Source organism: Schistocerca gregaria, chromosome 8 (genome assembly GCF_023897955.1).
Source record: "Schistocerca gregaria isolate iqSchGreg1 chromosome 8, iqSchGreg1.2, whole genome shotgun sequence".
NCBI classification, from domain to species: domain Eukaryota; kingdom Metazoa; phylum Arthropoda; class Insecta; order Orthoptera; family Acrididae; genus Schistocerca; species Schistocerca gregaria.
In genome coordinates this window covers 84,682,699-84,703,694 of record NC_064927.1, presented here as the reverse complement: position 1 = coordinate 84,703,694, position 20,996 = coordinate 84,682,699, and the positions used below count along the sequence as shown (strand labels likewise).

The following is a 20,996-nucleotide window of genomic DNA, read 5'->3' as shown; positions in this document are numbered from 1 at the left end:
GAATGGCGTGCTCTGGTCTTCAGAGGTGAAAGCAGACTCCGCCTGAAAGCAGCTGATGACTGTTTGCGCTTAAGACGTAGACCACGTGAGTGCTGTCACATGGAATGCATTTGTCCAAGGGACACAGGCTCCATTGCAGGCCACAACGATATGCCTCCAAGCGACCACGTGTGATGTATGGTGGGACGAGAAGTGAGTCCTGCAACTCGTCAGCCAACAACTGTTACAGAAGTACGTGAACAGGTCGAAAAGTCGTGTCATAACGTATCCCAGGACAGTATACGCAGTATGTATGATACACTGGATGGCAGAGTCAGTGCCTGCATTGACGCCCGTGGGGACTACACCACGTAGTGATACGGGACTTACAGTATGGGTCGGCACCTGGAGCCTCAGACCCGCTTGTGTTACGGAATACTCTTTTAGACTTTTAATAACAAAGTTTCCCCTTCATATACAGAAGAGCCAAAGAAACTGGTATGGGCAAGCGAAGCCAAATACAATGTAAACAGGCAGGCCAGAAAGAACAGAAAGCAGAAGGTAATTCTCCGCAATATTGAGAGTGGTAGTGATGTTCAGTCCCAATGGGGCACTGTTAAGTGAGGCGTTCCCCAAGGGTCGGTGCTGGGGCCACTGCTGCTTCTTATTTATATAAATGATATGCCTTCCAGTATTACAGGTGATTCAAACGTATTTCTGTTTGCTGATCTTGTGTGTAATATTGAAACAGTATCAAATAATGTCGTTCATGAAATAAGTTCGTAGCTTGTGGAAAATAATTTGAAGCTAAATCACAGTTAAGACTCAGTTTTTACAGTTTCTAGCTCAAAATTCAACAAGAACCGATATTTTGATCGGACAGAATGTGAGTATTATAAGCGAGACGGAACAGTTCAAGTTCCTAGGTGTTCGGATAGATAGTAAGCTGTTGTGGAAAGCCCATGTCCAGGTTCTTGTTCAGAAACTAAATGCTGCTTTATTTATCATTAGAACAGTATCTGAAATAAGTGACACTTCAACACGAAAAGTAGTCTACTTCGCATATTTTCGTACGCTTATGTCGTATGGTATTATTTTTTGGGGTAATTCTTCTGATTCAAAAAGGGTATTTTTGGCTCAAAAACGGGCTGTTCGAGCTATATGTGGTGTAAGTTCGAGAACCTCTTGTCGACCCCTATTCAATAGTCTGGGAATTCTGACATTGCCCTCACAGTATATATTTTCTTTAATGTCGTTTGTTGTTAGCAATATTAGCCTATTCCCAAGAGTTAGCAGCTTTCCCTCAGTTAATACTAGGCAGAAATCCAATCTGCATGTGGAATACACTTCCTTGACTCTTGTGCAGAAAGGAGTGCAGTATTCTGCTGCATCCATTTTCAATAAGCTACCACAACAACACAAAAATCTTAGCAGTAGCCCAAACTCTTTTAAGTCTAAACTGAAGAGTTTCCTCATGGCTCACTCCTTCTATTCTGTCGAGGAGCTCCTGGAAGAGCTGAAAAATTAAGCTAATTCCAGTGTTACATTGTTGATTTTCTTTATTTAAACTTACGACTTGTCACCTGAATATGTTTTTTTATATTTCATTTTATCTGTTTTTAATATCGTGTTATAATGTCAGGTATTGACTCGTTCCATGACTATGGAGACTTCTCCTTAATTTGGTCCCACGGAACAATAATTAAATAAGTAAATAAATAAGTAAGTAATAAGTAACTATCTGGCACAGTTCTTAGATCTGTTAGTGCTGCTACAATGGCAGGTTACCAGGATTTAAGTGAGTCTGAACGTGATGTTATGGTCGGCGCACGAGCTATGGGACGCTGCGTCTCTGAGGTAGCAATGAAGTGGGGATTTTCCCGTCCGACCATTTTACGAGTGTACCATCAATATCAGGAATCCGCTAAAGCATCACGACATCGTTGCGGTAGGAAAAATATCCTGCAGGAACGGGACAAACGAAGACTGAAGAGAATCGTTCAGCGTCAACCCTTCCGCAAATTGCTGCAAATGTGCGAACCATTCAACGAAACATTATCGATATGGGCTTTCGGAGCCGAAGGCTCACTCGTGTACTCTTTCTGACTTCACGGCACGAAGCTTTACGCCTCGCCTGAGTCCTTCAACACCGAAATTGGACTGCTGACGACAGCAAACATGCTGCTGTTTGGACGAGTCTCGTTTCAAATTGTATCGAACAGATGATCGTGTACCTGTATGGAGACAACCTCATGAATCCATGGATCCTGCATGTCAGCAGGGGACAGTTCAAGCTGGTGGAGGCTCGGTAACGTTGTGGGGCGTGTGCAGTTGGAATGATACGGGATGACCCTGACAGGTGACACCTATGTAAACACCCTGTCTATCTGCATCCATTCATGTCCATTGTGCGTTCCGACGGACTTCGGAAATTCCTGCAGGACAACGCGACACCAAACATGTCCAAAGTTACTACAGAGTGGCTCCAGGAACAGTCTTCTGAGTGCGCTGTTCAGGAGAGGTCCGCACCCCCTCGTACACTTAGGGATTTGTGGGCAGTCCTGCAGAATTCGTGGTGTCAGTTCCAGCACTACTTCATACTAGGCGAGTCCATGCCAGGTCGTGTTGCGGCACTTCTGCGTGCTCGTCGTGGCCTACACGATACCAGGCAGGTGTACCAGTTCCTTTGGCTCTTCCGTGTATAGTACATACAGGGTGACAATTATTGAACTATATGAAAAAAAACGTAAATTAGGTACAAACTACGGAGAGACATACTTTATTCAACATGTAAACGTCACAAGACATACTCGGATTTAGGTTATGAGATGTTCGATACAGCTGCCATCTTTGGCGATGATTTGCCGCAAAAGAATAGCGAAATTCTATATGATCCGCTGACATGTAGAAACATCGATGCTGTCGATGACCCCCACAATGGCTGTTTTCAGCTCAGCAATGGGTTTGGGGTTATTGCTGTACAACTTATCTGTAATACAGCACCACAAAAAGGAGTCGCATGTTTTCAGATCCGGAGAATATGTCTCCGAATCGGGGCCCATGCGTGTGGCCTCTGGGTATCCCAGAGCTAGAATGCAGTGCCCAAAGTCCTTCTCCAGTACATCAAACACCCTCCTGCTTCTATGGGGTCGAGTTTGACCTTGTCTAAACCATATCTTGTCGAAATCGAGGTCACTTTAGATAATGGGGACGAAATCATCTTCCAAAGCCTTCAGGTACCGTTCGGCAGTCACAGTGCCATCAAGGAATATCGCACCAGTTATTCCGTGAGTGGACACTGCACACCACACAGTCACCCGTTGAGGATGAAGATACTTCTCCATCACGAAATGCAGACTCTCGCTACCCCAAATGCGCTGTACAGTGACATTCGCAGCTGCAAATCGCCGACAACAAGGAGCGTGAGCTTGCACATACTAATTCCCGTCGTTTCCCACAGCCAACCGTGCAGATTGAACGTAGTAATGCAAACCGGTCTGCAGTTATGACGATTCACTAACTGTCACCCTGTATTTATTTACATGTTACTTATATTAATGAAATAGGTCTCCAAAAATATTCACGTAATCGAATTCAACATAGTGTCAAAATTTCAAGTCAATGGACCATCTTACTCTTCGAGTTTTGCGAGCACAATTATACGCAGGGTGAATGTTTATGTATAAAGATCAGATGGGTGAAACGCCAATTAAGCTTTCCCCTTTCTCGTTTGCTTTATTTATTGATCGACTGCAGTACCTAGCAGTTCCTGCAGCCCTCTCAAGAACAGCTTTTAACGAGACCTTTACTTCCGTGTCTTCCTCTTAATGGTACTACACTCCTGGAAATTGAAATAAGAACACCGTGAATTCATTGTCCCAGGAAGGGGAAACTTTATTGACACATTCCTGGGGTCAGATACATCACATGATCACACTGACAGAACCACAGGCACATACACACAGGCAACAGGGCATGCACAATGTCGGCACTAGTACAGTGTATATCCACCTTTCGCAGCAATGCAGGCTGCTATTCTCCCATGGAGACGATCGTAGAGATGCTGGATGTAGTCCTGTGGAACGGCTTGCCATGCCATTTGCACCTGGCGCCTCAGTTGGACCAGCGTTCGTGCTGGACGTGCAGACAGCGTGAGACGACGCTTCATCCAGTCCCAAACAAGCTCAATGGGGGACAGATCCGGAGATCTTGCTGGCCAGGGTAGTTGACTTACACCTTCTAGAGCACGTTGGGTGGCACGGGATACATGCGGACGTGCATTGTCCTGTTGGAACAGCAAGTTCCCTTGCCGGTCTAGGAATGGTAGAACGATGGGTTCTATGACGGTTTGGATGTACCGTGCACTATTCAGTGTCCCTTCGACGATCACCAGAGGTGTACGGCCAGTGTAGGAGATCGCTCCCCACACCATGATGCCGGGTGTTGGCCCTGTGTGCCTCGGTCGTATGCAGTCCTGATTGTGGCGCTCACCTGCACGGCCCCAAACACGCATACGACCATCATTGGCACCAAGGCAGAAGCGACTCTCATCGCTGAAGACGACACGTCTCCATTCGTCCCTCCATTCACGCCTGTCGCGACACCACTGGAGGCGGGCTGCACGATGTTGGGGCGTCAGCGGAAGACGGCCTAACGGTGTGCGGGACCGTAGCCCAGCTTCATGGAGACGTTTGCGAATGGTCCTCGCCGATACACCAGGAGCAACAGTGTCCCTAATTTGCTGGGAACTGGCGGTGCGGTCCCCTACGGCACTGCGTAGGATCCTACGCTCTTGGGGTGCATCCGTGCGTCGCTGCGGTGCGGTCCCAGGTCGACGGGCACGTGCACCTTCCGCCGACCACTGGCGACAACATCGATACATCGATGTACTGTGGAGACCTCACGCCCCATGTGTTGAGCAATTCGGCGGTACGTCCACCCGGCCTCCCGCATGCCCACTATACGCCCTCGCTCAAAGTCCGTCAACTGCGCATACGGTTCACGTCCACGCTGTCGCGGCATGCTACCAGTGTTAAAGACTGCGATGGAGCTCCGTATGCCACGGCAAACTGGCTGACACTGACGGCGGCGGTGCACAAATGCTGCGCAGCTAGCGCCATTCGAAGGCCAACACCGCGGTTCCTGGTGTGTCCGCTGTGCCGTGCGTGTGATCATTGCTTGTACAGCCCTCTCGCAGTGTCCGGAGCAAGTATGGTGGGTCTGACACACCGGTGTCAATGTGTTCTTTTTTCCATTTCCAGGAGTGTAGCAGAGACGGGCGCACCAGACTGTGTTGATTATGTGAAAATGAGTCAAGTCCCCCCGTGGTTACGCAGCACTGCCCTACTATCTCACAGCTAAACCATGCTGATACGTCGTGGTGTGGGAAAACTTAACCAAACGTAAGGTAAGCAGACCTCAAAGGCTTCAGGGAGTGAAAGCGTAGACCTAAATGAGGTTACACTTTCAAACACAATTTAGTTTTATTAAACATAAAAAACACTTGTTCACTGATACAAATATATATATAATCACAAAACACAATAAAAAATTTTAAACTCCAAGCCTGAGGGCCGCTGAACATTCACAACTGTAATGTCAGAATGACAATCTTAATATTTAACGTAAGGAGATAATCACGGTCTGAAGGACCCAACACCTTTGATTAATTATTGACCAATACAATAAGTTACTGAAAGGAATGACTTTAATCATTAGGCCAGAAGGGCCAACCAAATATAACCACAAATGCTGTTTTGTTAATGCTAGAAGAATGCAAAACCAACAGATAGTTTACTTCGTCCAAAGGAGCAGTGAAGAGCAAAAGATAAATTCATATAACAAAGGTTTTTTTTAATGAAATAAGCTAACAAGATAAAATTAATAACCTAAAAGGGTAGTGACGTCGCCTCTCGGCCTGAAGGGCCTGACTATCAGCATGAAGTTAGTGAGTTATCACTTAAAACCTGCCCGTGCTCCTCACCACTAGAGAAAATTTACAATGGCCTGTGCTACGACTGCCTGCTTTAGCAACATGGCACAGATCAGCAGAACAATTAGAAACTTTGCCAACACGGCGAATCGTCCACATAGGGCATGACATCAACTCTCTATAACACATAAAATAAAAATTACTAAACGTTGAAACACATGGTTCAAAATATAACGCCTAGCTAGGCAGGAACTGTTAATAACACCCACTCTCCTTTGTAAATCTTCGACTTAGTAAATGTGACGGCCAGTACTAAATAATAATACCACTCAACAAATTGTAAAATGCAAGATCGTTATTGTACTTGGGTCAGAATAAAATTTCAACCGCAGATAATATTTTAGGTTCAGTTATTAAGGCACAGAGAGTTAACACTCTTTTCTAGTGATAGTTACATTTGACAATATAACAGCGGATCATTGAATCGGAATTTCGGGCACGCCTGAGCCTACTAAAATTGCAAAACGCCATGGCACACGACATTAGAGCAAAACACACCCGACGACACGGGCAGACAAGCATTCGGCGACAGGTTGCAACCAGCACCAACTCGAGTTATGTTAATCGCCCCAGTTCCGCCGCAGCAACACGGACACGCCGCGTCAACAGTTGCCACGCCAAGCTTCCTTATCTCAAGGCCCTTCCAGAACGACTGCCGCTGTCCCGAGTACACACACTCGTAGAAATCACGTGCGTTCACAGGCAGTTATACCACCGTAATGTCACCGCCAGACACCACAATTGCTAGGTGGTAGCCTTTAAATCGGCCGCGGTCCGTTAGTATACGTCGGACCCGCGTGTCGCCACTATCAGTGATTGCAGACCGAGCGCCGCCACACGGCAGGTATAGTCTAGAGAGACTCCATACCACTCGCCTGTAAAATTTACTTAAATTCGCTTACCATTATCTAGCTCCGATCGTCTCAATTACTTCACCATTTACCTGACTGGCGCTCTGTTGAAAACGATATGCTTTGCCTTGTGTGATAATTCTAAACATAATTAACCTATAATGTAGATAGTGAAGAATAATTTCAGAACTATAGACAGACCAAACAGCAATAGCAAAGATAGATACGTAAAACGGAAAAGGAAGCTAGAATTAGGCAAGAATGTAATGAATCCTTATCGGTAGGCATAGATTACTGTAAAGAAATCAGAACAAACTGAGAAAGAATACAGTTGCTTACATTTGCGAATAACATAGCTCTAATGGACCCTGATGAAAGAAACCGTCGAAGAAGCTTAGGAGATACGGATTTTGTACTAAGAGAAGAAACAAAATGTAGACCACTGTATAATTTTTCCTCACTGGTGGGCCAAAAGGGTGTCAGACCCTTGATCAGTACTGCATGTTTAGCTATTTAGATGGATAAAGAGGAATCAATAATTGACCATCGAGGACTTTTAACTTATCCTCTGCACAGAACCATCAGATTTCTGTACGTAAGTGGTGGTGGTGGTTAGTGTTTAACGTCCCGTCGACAACGAGGTCATTAGAGACGGAGCGCAAGCTATGGGTAGGGAAGGATTGGTAAGGAAATCGGCCGTGCCCTTTCAAGGGAACCATCCCGACATTTGCCTGAAACGATTTAGGGGAGTCACGGAAAACCTAAATCAGGATGGCCGGAGACGGGTTTGAACCGTCGTCCTCCCGAATGCGAGTCCAGTGTGCTAACCACTGCGCCACCTCGCTCGGTTGTACGTAAGTAAAACATATACGACCTCAAGGTCATCGTAGGACAGTGGTGTAAACCAGAGCATATGCAGAATATCTTTTCACTGTAAAGAAAAAGTTCTTTTTGTTGAGATGAGAGTTGTGTTGAAGTAAACTGTGGGAGTCCGCTTGTTGAACAACCGTTTTTCTTTCCCTTTGCTCTCCATCTCTTCGAATACCAGAATTTTTTTTACTCTGAATACAACTTCAACTGCGTGACTTGAGGAAGGTTGGGGAGCACCCTTTCATTTGAAATGGTTCGCAAAATTTGTGGACTTGAACTGCACTGTTAATCTATAAGAGCGTTCATAACGAAGCAGTAAATGAGACGGACAGTATCCATGAACATCCTTGGCAAGTTAAAACTACATTCTGGAACTTTGCCTTTCGCAGGCAAGTGCTCTACCGATAAGCTATGCAATAACAACTCAGAACCCACTCTCACAGCGCTACTTCCACTAGTACCTCATCTCCTAACTTCCTATAAAAGTTCTGTAAAACGTGCAGGACAGCAATCCTCTAAGAAGGGACACTGGGAAGACATGACTTAGCCACAGCCAGGCGGATGTTTCCAGAGGACTACTGTGACGTATGGGAGACAGTGGATGAAGAACCGGCGGAACTAAAGCTGGGAGGAAGGGACATGAGTCGTGACTGGGTAGCTTAGTCGGTAGAGCGCTTGCAAGAGAAATTCAAAGGTTTTGGGTTTAATCTCAGTTCGGTACAAAGTTTTAATCTGCCAGAAAGTTCCATGTCTTCACTCACTCCACTGCTGAACAAGCATTCATTCTAGAAACCACGAATTTTGCAAAGTTGTGGAAAGTGCTAGTTTGCTGCCTTCTTCACTTAGAACTTCAGGCATATACTATCAAGAATTTTGGAGCTCCAAAGACGAATGCAACTTGTCAAAGATGTGTATGACGATAGTCACTGTGCCTCTTCCCTTGTAATCCTGGACAGCCTGCAGCCGCCTGTTCTTTTGTCCGCAGGAGGTGTTCCAGGAGGCGCAGAGCCACCTGGAGCTCATCTCTTCGCCAGACATGGAGCCGTCCCTCCAGGACCCAGGGGGCGGCTGGTCCGAGTGTCTGGACAAGGTGAAGGCCATGATGGTGGCCGCGGCGCAGGGCACAGGTGAGCGCCGGCGGCACGTCTGTGTACATGGTCACAACCTCTCTTCTCTGTCTTTGCGCTATTCCATCTTTCTTCCGCTGCACTTTCCTGGGTCAGTATCCGTATAGGGAGAGAAATGAGATCTTTAGGAAATGAGACAGGAATTTGTCAGAGCACTGAAAGAGTGACGCCGAAACGAGGCACCTGGAATAGGCGACATAGATGTATCAGACCAAAAACACTCAGACACTAAGAATAATATACACTGATCAGCCAACATATTACTGCCCACCGCGACGTTGGATGGTGCCTGGTGGCGTTGTAAACACGTGGCGCGGTAACAAAAGTATGTAAGCAGACACGGACGGGTGATCATCCTAGCGAAGATATGGGTTCCAACGGGGAAATCCATTGATATAAGCGCCTTTGACAAAGATCAGATTATCATTTTGCAGAGCATGTGAACGAGTATCTCGAAAACGGTCAACTGCTCGAATCTTCACGAGCTCCTCTCGTGGGCATCTACCGAAAGAGGTGGGAAGACAGTAAATCTTCCACCAGGTGCTACATGGTTGGACGTCTATGACTGGGGTTTGGAGGCTTGTATGCCCTTTAAGTAGGGTAGATAGTGAACAGAAGCATCTCTGCAGAAAGTGCACAATGCTGGTGCACGCACAAGTGTTTCGGAGCATACCGTTCATCGTACGTTGTTAAACATGGAGCTCTGCAGCTCACCACACATGCGTGTTCACATGTGACCCAGCGCCATCGTCAATTACGATATCAGTGGGGACGGCACCATCAGGTTTCGACTGTCGACAACGGAAACGTTTTTGCTACAGTAGGTCGCTGGTCGTCTCCACAAACCCCGTTCATCGAGGTGAACAACGGCTCGAAACGTGCAGTGCCCCACTGACTGTTTTATAGGAACAGCATTATGCTATGGGAGACGTTCTTCTGCTCTTCTGTGATAGTAATCGAATACATGCTGACGTATGCGAACCACGTGCATCCCTTCATGCTTGATGTCTTCTCCGACGACGATCTCATCTGTTCCTGTCTCGGCGCCAGAGCCGTGCTACAACGGTTTGGGGAGCATTATTGTGAAGTCACGTTGATATCTCGGCGACCAAATCCGCCTGATGTAAATCCTATGGAACCCACATGGGTCGCTATCGGGCACCATCACCGCAGACGCCAATCAGCGGCTCATTATTTACTCAAATTACATGACCTGTGACACATACCTCCACAAAACGACCAACTACCTGTCGGATCCCTGATACCCATAATCAGTGATGTATTTCATTCCAAATACGGACAAGCAAGCTATTAAGCAGTTGGTCATAATATTTTGGCTCGTCATTATAAAAGACCTAGTTCCAAAGAATGTAGGTGCGACAGGTGTAATATTACAGAATTATCATTTGAATATGTTATGGACACAAAATACATGAATTATTTATAAAAGAATAGGAAGACTGCTGGTAGAAACCAACCTAAAGAAAGATCATTTTAGGTTTCAGAGCAATGTGGGTTCACGCAGTAGAGGTAGGGGTTCAGGGATTCCTCCCAAGGAATTAAAAGCGCAGGGCTAAGGGTGTCCTCTAAACAGCTCTAATAGTCCTCCGATGGTGGCGACATCTCCGTGATTGACTTACTGGGTGTGGGCTGGAGACTTACTGGGATCAAGCCACCAACCACGGGAGAGCGCATACGTTGCCATTTCCTGTCTCCACTAGATGCTGTGTTGTTCTGCTCAGCCAGGTATTACTGTGAGCAAGGTGGATGTGGAGATGGGCTACAACGCCTTGGACTCAATGTAAATGGAGAGGAAATGGGGATGGCAAGCTGTGGTGGATGTTGGTTGGATGGTTATCGGGAACATGTGGCCCATCTGACGACGTGAAATATCTGATTGCAGTGGCTCAAATAGTCCTGCCTGTCGCAGTCTCTGACCATTTCGGCTGCCCTTCTTTGTGTACTTTCGATATCATCTGTTAGTCCTATTCTGTAAGAATATCACAAACTTGAGCAATAGACTAGTATATCTCACGAGCGTTTTATAAGTAATCGCTGTTAAAAGAACTGCCTTTTCCCAGTGTCCTACCAATCAACCTAAATTCATCACTTGCTTTACTACAACTGAGCCTATTTCATCATTCTCTTTCACATTCCCGTAGTTTGTCACACCAAGACGTTTTTATTCATTGATATCGTGATCATAGAGCACGAAATTAATAACAAATGTCCCATAACATTTCTCTGGCACTTCTACATCTGTCCACAACTCTCCATCCAACATGACGTGTTGCGTCCTCCCTAACAAGAAATTCTCTCTAGTCCCAAATTTCTGTCCATAGAGTTTGTTATCCTACTTCCGTTAATAACCGTTGGAGAGATCTTGAACCAAATGCTTTTCAGAAGTCATCTACTGAGGTCATGTGGGAGAATCATTTTCTGGGTTTCCCATGGCCGATGATTTTGGAATCTATCGTGGTTGGTATGGAGGCTCATCATGTTTCAACGTGTAACATATTTAAGGTTGTATGAAAGAGCGATGTAAGTGATTCTCGACAAGTTTTCTGGATCGCTTGTGCTATCGTTTTAGAAGGTATGATCTCTGATTCACCTAATGGACGCATGTCATTTATCCCCATGGTAGTACTGTATACTCGCAGTAGAAGTACTGTGTCACAGTGAGACACAAGCCAGTGGTGGTGCACAGCAATCTGTACGGTGCGAACACCTGGCTTTAGTTAGCACTAAGCCAGAAGACCAGGGAATAGCGTGATATTAGAGCTCCGCGCTGTTGTGGGGCCACTACAGTAGAACATTCGTGCTGCAGTGCAATACATCACTCTTACCCACGGTGGTCACAGCAGTATCACATAGTAGGGTTAAAACCTTGCTATTGGTGGTGGTGTAGCCGGTGAACATTGTATTTTCGTGTTGCGCTGCTCTAGTAGAGCTGATGTGCTGCAGGACGGCACTCACCAGTGGTGGTGTGTAGTGATTCTGGATGTTGCAAGACTCGAGTGCCGTTGGTGGTGGAGTGACATTGTTGACTGTGGTACAGCATGGTGCTTGAGTTCCATGTTGGTGTTGAGCTTTTTCAGTAGAATGTTCATGTTTAAGGTGACTCATCCTGTGATCTTCACCCCATCCCTCATGATCATGCACAGTGGTCTCAGCAGTCTGTTGCGGTCTGTTTGCGGTAGCACAGGAGTAGGACTGGTGTTTTTTTTCCTCTCCTGTGTGAACCTCTTCATGTCAGAGTAGCACTTGCAAAGTACGCCTTCAATTATTTGCTAGATGTATTCCAATTTGTGTCTTTCTCTACTGTTTCTGCACTCTAGAGTTTCCTCTAGTACAATGGAAGTCATTCCCTCATGTCTTAAGAGATATCCTATCATTCTGTCCCTTTTCCTTATCAGTGTTTTCCACATGTTCTTTTCCTCTCTTATTCTTTACCTTATCAGTCCACCTAATTTTCAACACTTGTCCGTAGCACCACATCTCAAATGCTTCGATTCTCATCTGTTCCGGTTTTCCCACAGTCCGTGTTTCCTACCATACAATAGTACAATCTTAGAAGTTTTTACCTCAAATTAAGGCTTATGTTTGATACTAGTAGACTTCTCTTGGCCGCGAATGCCCTTTTTGCCACTGATAGTCAGCTTTTGATGTTCCTCTTGCTAGGTGTGTCATCGGTTACTTTACTGCCTAGGTAGCAGAATTTCTTAACTTCATCTACTTCGTGTCCATCAATTCTGATGTCAAGTTTCTCGTTGTTTTCATTTCTGCTACTTCTAATCACTTTCGTCTGTCTTCAATTTACTCTCAATCCATATTCTGTACCCATTAGTATGTTCATTCCATACAGCATATCATGATTCTTCTTCACATTCACTCAGGACAGCAATGAATCGTTTCATTGATACCGTTTCACCTTGAATTTTAATTCCACTCCTGAACCTTTCTTTTATTTCCATCATTAGTTATTCTATGTAAATATTGAAATGTAGGGTCGATAGACCACATCCCTGTCTTACACCGTTTTTAATCCGAGCATTTCGTTGTCGGTCGTCCTCTTATTATTCCCTCTTGTATATTACCCATCTATCCCTACAGCTTACCCGTATTTTTCTCATAATTTCGAACATCTTGCACCAATTTACACTGTCGAAAGTCCACAAATTCTATGAGCGTGTCTTAATTTTTCTTTAAACCTGCTTCCGCTATCACCCGCAACGTCAGAATTGCCTCCCTCGTGCCTTTACCTTTTCTAAAGCCACACCGATCGTCACCTAACAAATCCTCAACTTTATTTTCTGTTCTTCTGTATAGTATTCTTATTAGCAACTTGGATGCATGAGATGTTAAGCTGATTGTGTGATAGCTATCGTACTTGTCAGCTCTTGCAATCTGCGGAATTGTGTGGATGACTTTTTCCGAAAGTCAGATGGCATGTCGCCAGACTCATACATTCTACTCACCAACGTGAATATTCGTTTTGTTGCCATTTCCCCGAATGAAATTCTGATGCATAGATAACTATCCCTTCTGCCTTATTTGGTCTTAAGTCCTCCAAAGCTTTCTTAAATTCTGATTCTAATACAGGAGCCCCTATCTCTTCTAAATCGAATCCAATTCCTTTCTCCATACATCACACAAATCTTCCCCCTCATAGAGGCCTTCCGTGTACTCTTTCGACCTAACTGGACTCTCTTCTTCAATTAACAGTGAAATTCCCTTCACACTTTTAATTTTACTACCTTACTTTAAATGTCGCCAAAGTTTGTTTTGACTTCCCTGTATGCTGAGTCAGTCCTTCCGACAATCATTTCTTTTTCGTTTTCTCCGAGCTTCCCTGCACTTCCTATTTATTTCATTCCTCGGCGACTTTTATTCCTGTATTCCTGAGTATCCCTGAATATTTTTGTACTTCCTTCTTTCATCAGTCAACTGAAATATTCATCCTGTTGCCCATGGTTTCTTCGCCCTTACCTTCCTTGTACCTATGTGTACATTTCCAACTTCCGTCATGCCTCTTTTTGGAGATGTCCATGCTTCTTCAACTGTGCTGCCCACTGAGCTATTCCTTATTGCCGTATCTATAGCCTTAGAGAATTTCAAACGTATCTCGTCATTCCTTAGTACTTCCGTACCCAACTTCTTTGCGTGTTGATTCTTCCTGACTAATGTCTTAAACTTCAGCCTACACTTCAACGCTACGTTCTGAGTCTATACTTGCTCCTGGATACACCTTACAATCCAGTATCTGATTTCGGAATGTCTGTGCGATCATGATGTAATCCATTCGAAATCTTCCGTATCACCCGGCCTTTTCCTAGTATACCTCCTTCTCTTGTGATTCTTGAACAGAGTATTCGGTATTACTAGCTGAAATTTGTTACAGAACTCAATTAGTCTTTCTTCTCTGTCATTCCTTGTCCGAAGCCCATATTCACCTATAACCTTTTCTTCTACACCTTCCCTTACAACTTCATTCCAGTCCCCCATGAGTATTAGATTTTTATCTCCCTTAATGTGCTGTATTAACGTTTCAATATCCTCATATACTTTCTCTCTCTCTCTCTCTCTCTCTCTCTCTCTCTCTCTCGCTCTCTCTCTCTCTCTCTCTTCCTCTTCTACTTGCGATGTAGGCATGTATATCTGAACTACCTTTGTTGGTTTGTTATCTATTCTGATAAGAACAACCCTTTCAATGAAGTTTTCACATTTACACACTCTATGTCTCCCGTTACACCATTTTCTGCTGCTGTTGATATTACCCTACACTCGTCTGACCAGAAATCCTTACTTCCTTTCCATTTCACTTCACGGACCGCTACTATATCTAGATGGAGGCTTTGGATTTCCCTTTTCAGATTTTCTGGTTTCTGTACCAAGTTCAAGCTTCTGACATTCCACGCCCCGATTCGTAGAACGTTATCCTTTCGTTGGTTATCAAATCTTTTCCTCCCCTTGACAGTCCCGTTCTGAAGATCCGAATGGAAGAAGGTTCCGGAATCTTTTGCCAATGGAGAGGTCACCATGACACTTTTCCAATTACAGGCCACACATTCTGTGGATAAACGTTATGTACGTTTAATGCAGTTGTTTTCTTGCCTTCTGTGTCCTCATGCCGTATATCATTGCTGATTCTTCCACCTTTAGGCGCTCTTTGACAAGGCCGCTGGCAGAGTGAGGCCGCCAGTGCTGATTATTAATCAAAATTTAAGCAGTGGCGAGTTTGAAACCTGGACGAATGACGGTTTGATTACTAATGAAAGACGCCAGGACTGGTGAACATGTCCTGTATTGGGGTTGTAATATGCCACTGGAGGTGTCATATTCCTGGACTTCAGCCATTGTTGGCAGTGTATGGCAGCCTGGGCAGCTGCCATTGTGCCAGCCATCTGGGGTAGGTTGTCGTATATGTGTTTCATGTTGGTGATGACCGAGCCTGCAGAGTTGTCATATTGCAGGGCCACACACCCTTACTCTACCCCCCCTCCCTCCAACCTCCAACCTCAGTTTTGTTCCACAACAGTGTAGGCAGTGGCAGGACAAGGATTCTCATGGCAGTACAACAGTGGTATGCATTGGTGTAGATGTTCTGTATTACTGCTGAGCTGTTCCAGCAAACCTGTCGTTTTGCTAGTGAAGGTATAGAGCAGCTTGGGCAGTGGTGAGGAGTAGTTGTAGGCAGTGGTATACTGACAATGAACTAGCTTTCTGGGGCAATGGGACTGTGTGGTATAGATGTTCCATGCTGGTATTGCGCCATTTGAGTAGGGTGGGCCTATTGTAAGGTGGCATGTGGCCTTGTTGCAAGGTGGCATACGTCAGTGGAAATCAGTGGTTCCGTAGACAGCAGCAAGTATGTTGCAAGGGGCTACATCCCCACTTCCTGCCACCTGTCCCGCCCCCATTATTGCATGGCAGTTTGGCCAATGACAAGGATGCTTGTGGCGGCAAAGGTATGAGTGCATGCCATGCATGTTGGTGGTGCACCATTCCAGTACAGCAGACATGCAGGATGCAATCGACCTACAATAGTGTGTGACACTTCAGGCAGTTGTAGGATGTGGCTGCTGGGGCAGTGAACAGCAATATTCTTACTGGCTGCTGAGTTTCATGTTGCTATTGAGCCTTCGTACTAGACCAGTGGAGTTACATGCCTCCACACCCTTTCCCGTTGCATCATGGCAGTGCACAACAGTATGGGAAACAAAAGACAAGCTTGCCCAAAGCAGTATAGAAGTGCTGCACAAATTCAACGATGGTGTTATGCCATTCCGCTAGAGTCATCACACTGCAGGGCGGCACCTACCACTCCTGGTTTTCAGTGTCCCAGGCAACAGCAAGACACTGCTGCTGGCAGCGGTGCACAAGGAACACTCCAGCTGGCTGGGGGACAGTGTGGTGCACATGATGGAGTTGAGTGGTCGTGTTGCAGGGTGGCACCCGCCAGTGGTGGTTCGCAGCGGCCCGGGCAGCGGCATGACGCTGCTGCTGGCGGCGGTGCACCGGCAGTGCGACAGCTGGCTGGGGGACTGCGTAATGCTCGTGATCGAGTTGAGTGGTCGTGTTGCAGGGCGGCACCCGCCGGTGGTGGTGCGCGGCGGCCCGGGCAGCGGCAAGACGCTGCTTCTGGCGGCATTGCACCGGCAGTGCGTCGGCTGGCTAGGGGACGGCGTGGTGCGCGTTATCGGGTTGAGTGGTCGTGTTGCAGGGCGGCACCCACCGGTGGTGTTGCGCGGCGGCCCGGGCAGCGGCAAGACGCTGCTTCTGGCGGCATTGCACCGGCAGTGCGTCGGCTGGCTAGGGGACGGCGTGGTGCGCGTTATCGGGTTGAGTGGTCGTGTTGCAGGGCGGCACCCACCGGTGGTGTTGCGCGGCGGCCCGGGCAGCGGCAAGACGCTGCTTCTGGCGGCATTGCACCGGCAGTGCGTCGGCTGTCTAGGGGAAGGCGTGGTGCGCGTGATCGAGTTGAGTGGTCGTGTTGCAGGGCGGCACCCGCCGGTGGTGGTGCGCGGCGGCCCGGGCAGCGGCAAGATGCTGCTGCTGGCGGCGGTGCACCGGCAGTGCGCCAGCTGGCTGGGGTACGGCGTGGTGCGCGTGATCGAGTTGAGTGGTCGTGTTGCAGGGCGGCAACCGCCCGTGGTGGTGCGCGGCGGCCCAAGCAGCGGCAAGACGCTGCTTCTGGCGGCATTGCACCGGCAGTGCGTCGGCTGTCTAGGGGACGGCGTGGTGCGCGTGATCGAGTTGAGTGGTCGTGTTGCAGGGCGGCACCCGCCGGTAGTGGTGTGCGGCGGCCCGGGCAGCGGCAAGATGCTGCTGCTGGCGGCGGTGCACCGGCAGTGCGCCGGCTGGCTGGGGTACGGCGTGGTGCGCGTGATCGAGTTGAGTGGTCGTGTTGCAGGGCGGCACCCGCCCGTGGTGGTGCGCGGCGGCCCAAGCAGCGGCAAGACGCTGCTGCTGGCGGCGGTGCACCGGCAGTGCGACAGCTGGCTGGGGGACGGCGTGGTGCGCGTGATCGAGTAGAGTGGTCGTGTTGCAGGGCGGCACCCGCCGGTGGTGGTGCGCGGCGGCCCGGGCAGCGCCAAGACGCTGCTGCTGGCGGCGGTGAACCGGCAGTGCGACAGCTGGCTGGGGGACGGCGTGGTGCGCGTGATCGAGTTGAGTGGTCGTGTTCCAGGGCGGCACCCGCCGGTGGTGGTGCACGGCGGCCCGGGCAGCAGCAAGACGCTGCTGGTGGCGGCAGTGAACCGGCAGTGCGACAGCTGGCTGGGGGACGGCGTGGTGCGCGTGATCGAGTTGAGTGGTCGTGTTGCAGGGCGGCACCCGCCGGTGGTTGTGCGCGGTGGCCCGGGCAGCGGCAAGACTCTGCTGCTGGCGGCGGTGCACCGGCAGTGCGACAGCTGGCTGGGGGACGGCGTGGTGCGCGTGATCGAGTTGAGTGGTCGTGTTGCAGGGCGGCACCCGCCGGTGGTGGTGCACGGCGGCCCGGGCAGCAGCAAGACGCTGGTGGTGGCGGCAGTGAACCGGCAGTGCGACAGCTGGCTGGGGGACGGCGTGGTGCGCGTGATCGAGTTGAGTGGTCGTGTTGCAGGGCGGCACCCGCCGGTGGTGGTGCGCGGTGGCACGGGCAGCGGCAAGACTCTGCTGCTGGCGGCGGTGCACCGGCAGTGTGACAGCTGGCTGGGGGACGGCGTGGTGCGCGTGATCGAGTTGAGTGGTCGTGTTGCAGGGCGGCACCCACCGGTGGTGGTGCGCGGTGGCCCGGGCAGCAGCAAGACGCTGCTGCTGGCGGCGGTGCACCGGCAGTGCGACAGCTGGCTGGGGGACGGCGTGGTGCGCGTGATCGAGTTGAGTGGTCGTGTTGTAGGGCGGCACCCGCCGGTGGTGGTGCGCGGCGGCCCGGGCAGCGGCAAGACGCTGCTGCTGGCGGCGGTGCACCGGCAGTGCGCCGGCTGGCTGGGGTACGGCGTGGTGCGCGTGATCGAGTTGAGTGGTCGTGTTGCAGGGCGGCACCCGCCGGTGGTGGTGCGCGGCGGCCCGGGCAGCGGCAAGACGCTGCTGCTGGCGGCGGTGCACCGGCAGTGCGCCGACTGGCTAGGGGACGGCGTGGTGCGCGTGTTCCGCGCCTGCGGCGCCACGCCGCGCTCCGCCTACAACCTGGAGCTGTTGCGCATCCTCTGCCAGCACCTGCGCCTGCTGCTTGACCCGGCCGACGCCGACGCCGGCGCCGCGCCGCCCATACCCAAGGACGCCTCCTTCGACCCACTCTACGTCAACAACTGGTGAGTACAATGCGGCTTCCCCACTCCTTGTGGTATTGTGAACCCTTACCGCCAACGTCGCACTACTGGTGGTAGGTTGTAGGCTGACTAGTTTGAAATCAATGTCCCATGTTCACGATGAATATTTATTTGTATTATGATGGAAAAGGGACGTTTTGTGTTCAACATCCTATTATTGATTTCATGATGGGAACACGTTCGAACTGGGCCAGGATGGTATGAAAACTGACCACGTCCATTCATAGTAGCCATCCCATCATTCGCCTTGGATAATAACGGATGATGTGAATCTGGGTGATATAGTGGGGTTTCAAACTGACCCACTGTCGAGTACAAGCCCTGTGCCTTAATGGTGCAGCACCTTGCTTGGTTTCAACTGTGAAATATCAGTGCACTGAGACTACCTACCACCTGGGACGACAAACAGGTGAAGCAGAAGGAAACTTCCTGGCAGATTAAAACTGCGTGCTGGACCAAGACTCGACTTGGGACCTTTGCCTTTCGCAGGCAAGTGCTTGGTAGAGTTTTAATCTGCCAGGAAGTTTCATATCAGCGCACACTCCGCTGCAGAGTGAAAATTTCATTCTTGAAGCAGAAGGACATCCCGGGCAATACCACTCAGAATTCTCTCAATCTCTACAGAGAGCCACTGGAGGTGCTGATCTTAGGGATGACCCTAGACCTGATAATTAAGTTTTGTATATGTCAACAAGCTAAACATTATTTAGAATTTATTCGTTGATAGAATGAGTTCATTGTGCAGTTTCTCTCCCTGCGAAAGTAATAAAGCCGGCCTGTTTCCTTAAATATTAGTAGGAGCTCTTTATTAGGCACAATTGCTTGAGGAATTAATTATCCGATTATTCTGCCACCTTTGATCACCAACGCTTCGTATTGGAAGATTAGGTGTACTGCTCTTTCCTCCTCCTCACCATATAGTCTACATTTAATGTCTTCTGTCTCTGTGCCCATCGTGTGTCGGTGTTTCTTAAAGTTCTCATGGTGAGTGATTAGTCCTACAGAGACTTTAATCTGACTTCTGTTGAAGACTAGTATTACAGAATTTCTCTTGAAACATGGCTACAGCATCATTAGCTTGACATGTTTTAATTTTGGGTCTAGCCCAAAACTCTGAGTGTTGCCTCCTGATCCAGTTACGCAGTTTAGATTTTACCATCGCCTTAGTGCTAGTTAAGACAGATTCCGGTCGTACAAATGAAGTCGCACCGCTCGTTACCAGCGTATCAGTTTATTTACTGTCTACTTCCTGAGTGACCAGGGAGCAACGGCAGGTTTAGTCTGTTCCTTAACCCTACTCTCACAAGAGCCTCATGAACTTCTGCAAGGATTGTTGATCTCGTTGCAGGGACTGACAAAGATTTCTGACCTGTTTAACTGGTTTAATTAATGTAGATACCTCCATTCTTGTAGCACCTACGTAGATTCCCCTCTGTGGAAAGGCTGATAGTGGATATTCCCACCTCCAATAACATGGCCAGCTTCCCTACAGAAATTCCGCTTTCAAGTCTAGGCCGTGCTCCATATACTGTGGCCCCCAGCACCTTCGGCTCTTTTCGATCCGTCAGCAAGACTATGTCTGATGAACGGTATCGTGGTTCGTTCTCCTGCTGCTCACTGATTGCGATTGTCACCCTGCAAGGTCTACTACAGAAGCTGGAAGTTATTGTACAGTCACCTGACATTTACCTGACGACACTCACCATATTGGTATGGTAGTCTGCATATCCCAAAGGCAACCTGTATGCCCCTGCCACTGCTTCCAGTATAACCCAAAGGCGTAACAGTGGCATGGCCAACACGGTGTGCATCCCAGCACTAGATGTCCTGCCAGTTGTGCCTGTTATGGTTAACCTGACAAGTCTCTGCACCTTGCCAAGCTCATTAGCAGCCACCTTCTACTTTCGTCCACCGTACTGTAAACCCATAAATTATCAGAGGTTTTATTATAGCGGTGAAAATCCGGTACATACTCCTGGGTCTATGACCCCAGTTTTTGCTACAGGCCCTTCTAGTGTACATAAGAGCACCTTTAGCCTTGGAATATAAATTCTTTATGTGAGGGGTCCTTGATAGTTTCGGATCCAGAGATACTCCTAAGTACTTCAGTGTCCACTCTACTGATAAAGTTTCATCGAAAAGATTGAGTTTCCAGTACGAGGCCTGGACATGCTTCGTCGTGAACGGCACTACAGCAGTGTTCTTGTTACTGACCTTTAGATTCTGTTTGCTGCGCCAGTTCTGCATAAATTTCTGTTCACATTAGCCATTGATCTTACGGTAATAGCAAATTTTCCAAGAATGAGATTTTCACTCTGCATTGGAGTGTGCGCTGATATGAAACTTCCTGGCAGATTAAAACTGT

The 20,996-nt window shown here is 48.3% G+C and overlaps 1 protein-coding gene across 1 annotated transcript in view; it reads left to right on the top strand.

Moving 5' to 3' along the window:
- The window catches only part of LOC126285291 (protein qui-1), a 1,482,105-nt gene that overhangs the window by 1,079,964 nt on the left and 381,145 nt on the right, over window positions 1-20,996 (top strand). The window contains exons 9-10 of the mRNA XM_049984579.1: window positions 8,678-8,819; window positions 18,337-18,613. Coding sequence (XP_049840536.1) covers window positions 8,678-8,819; window positions 18,337-18,613 — 419 coding nt within the window. The remainder of the gene's footprint in view (window positions 1-8,677; window positions 8,820-18,336; window positions 18,614-20,996) is intronic.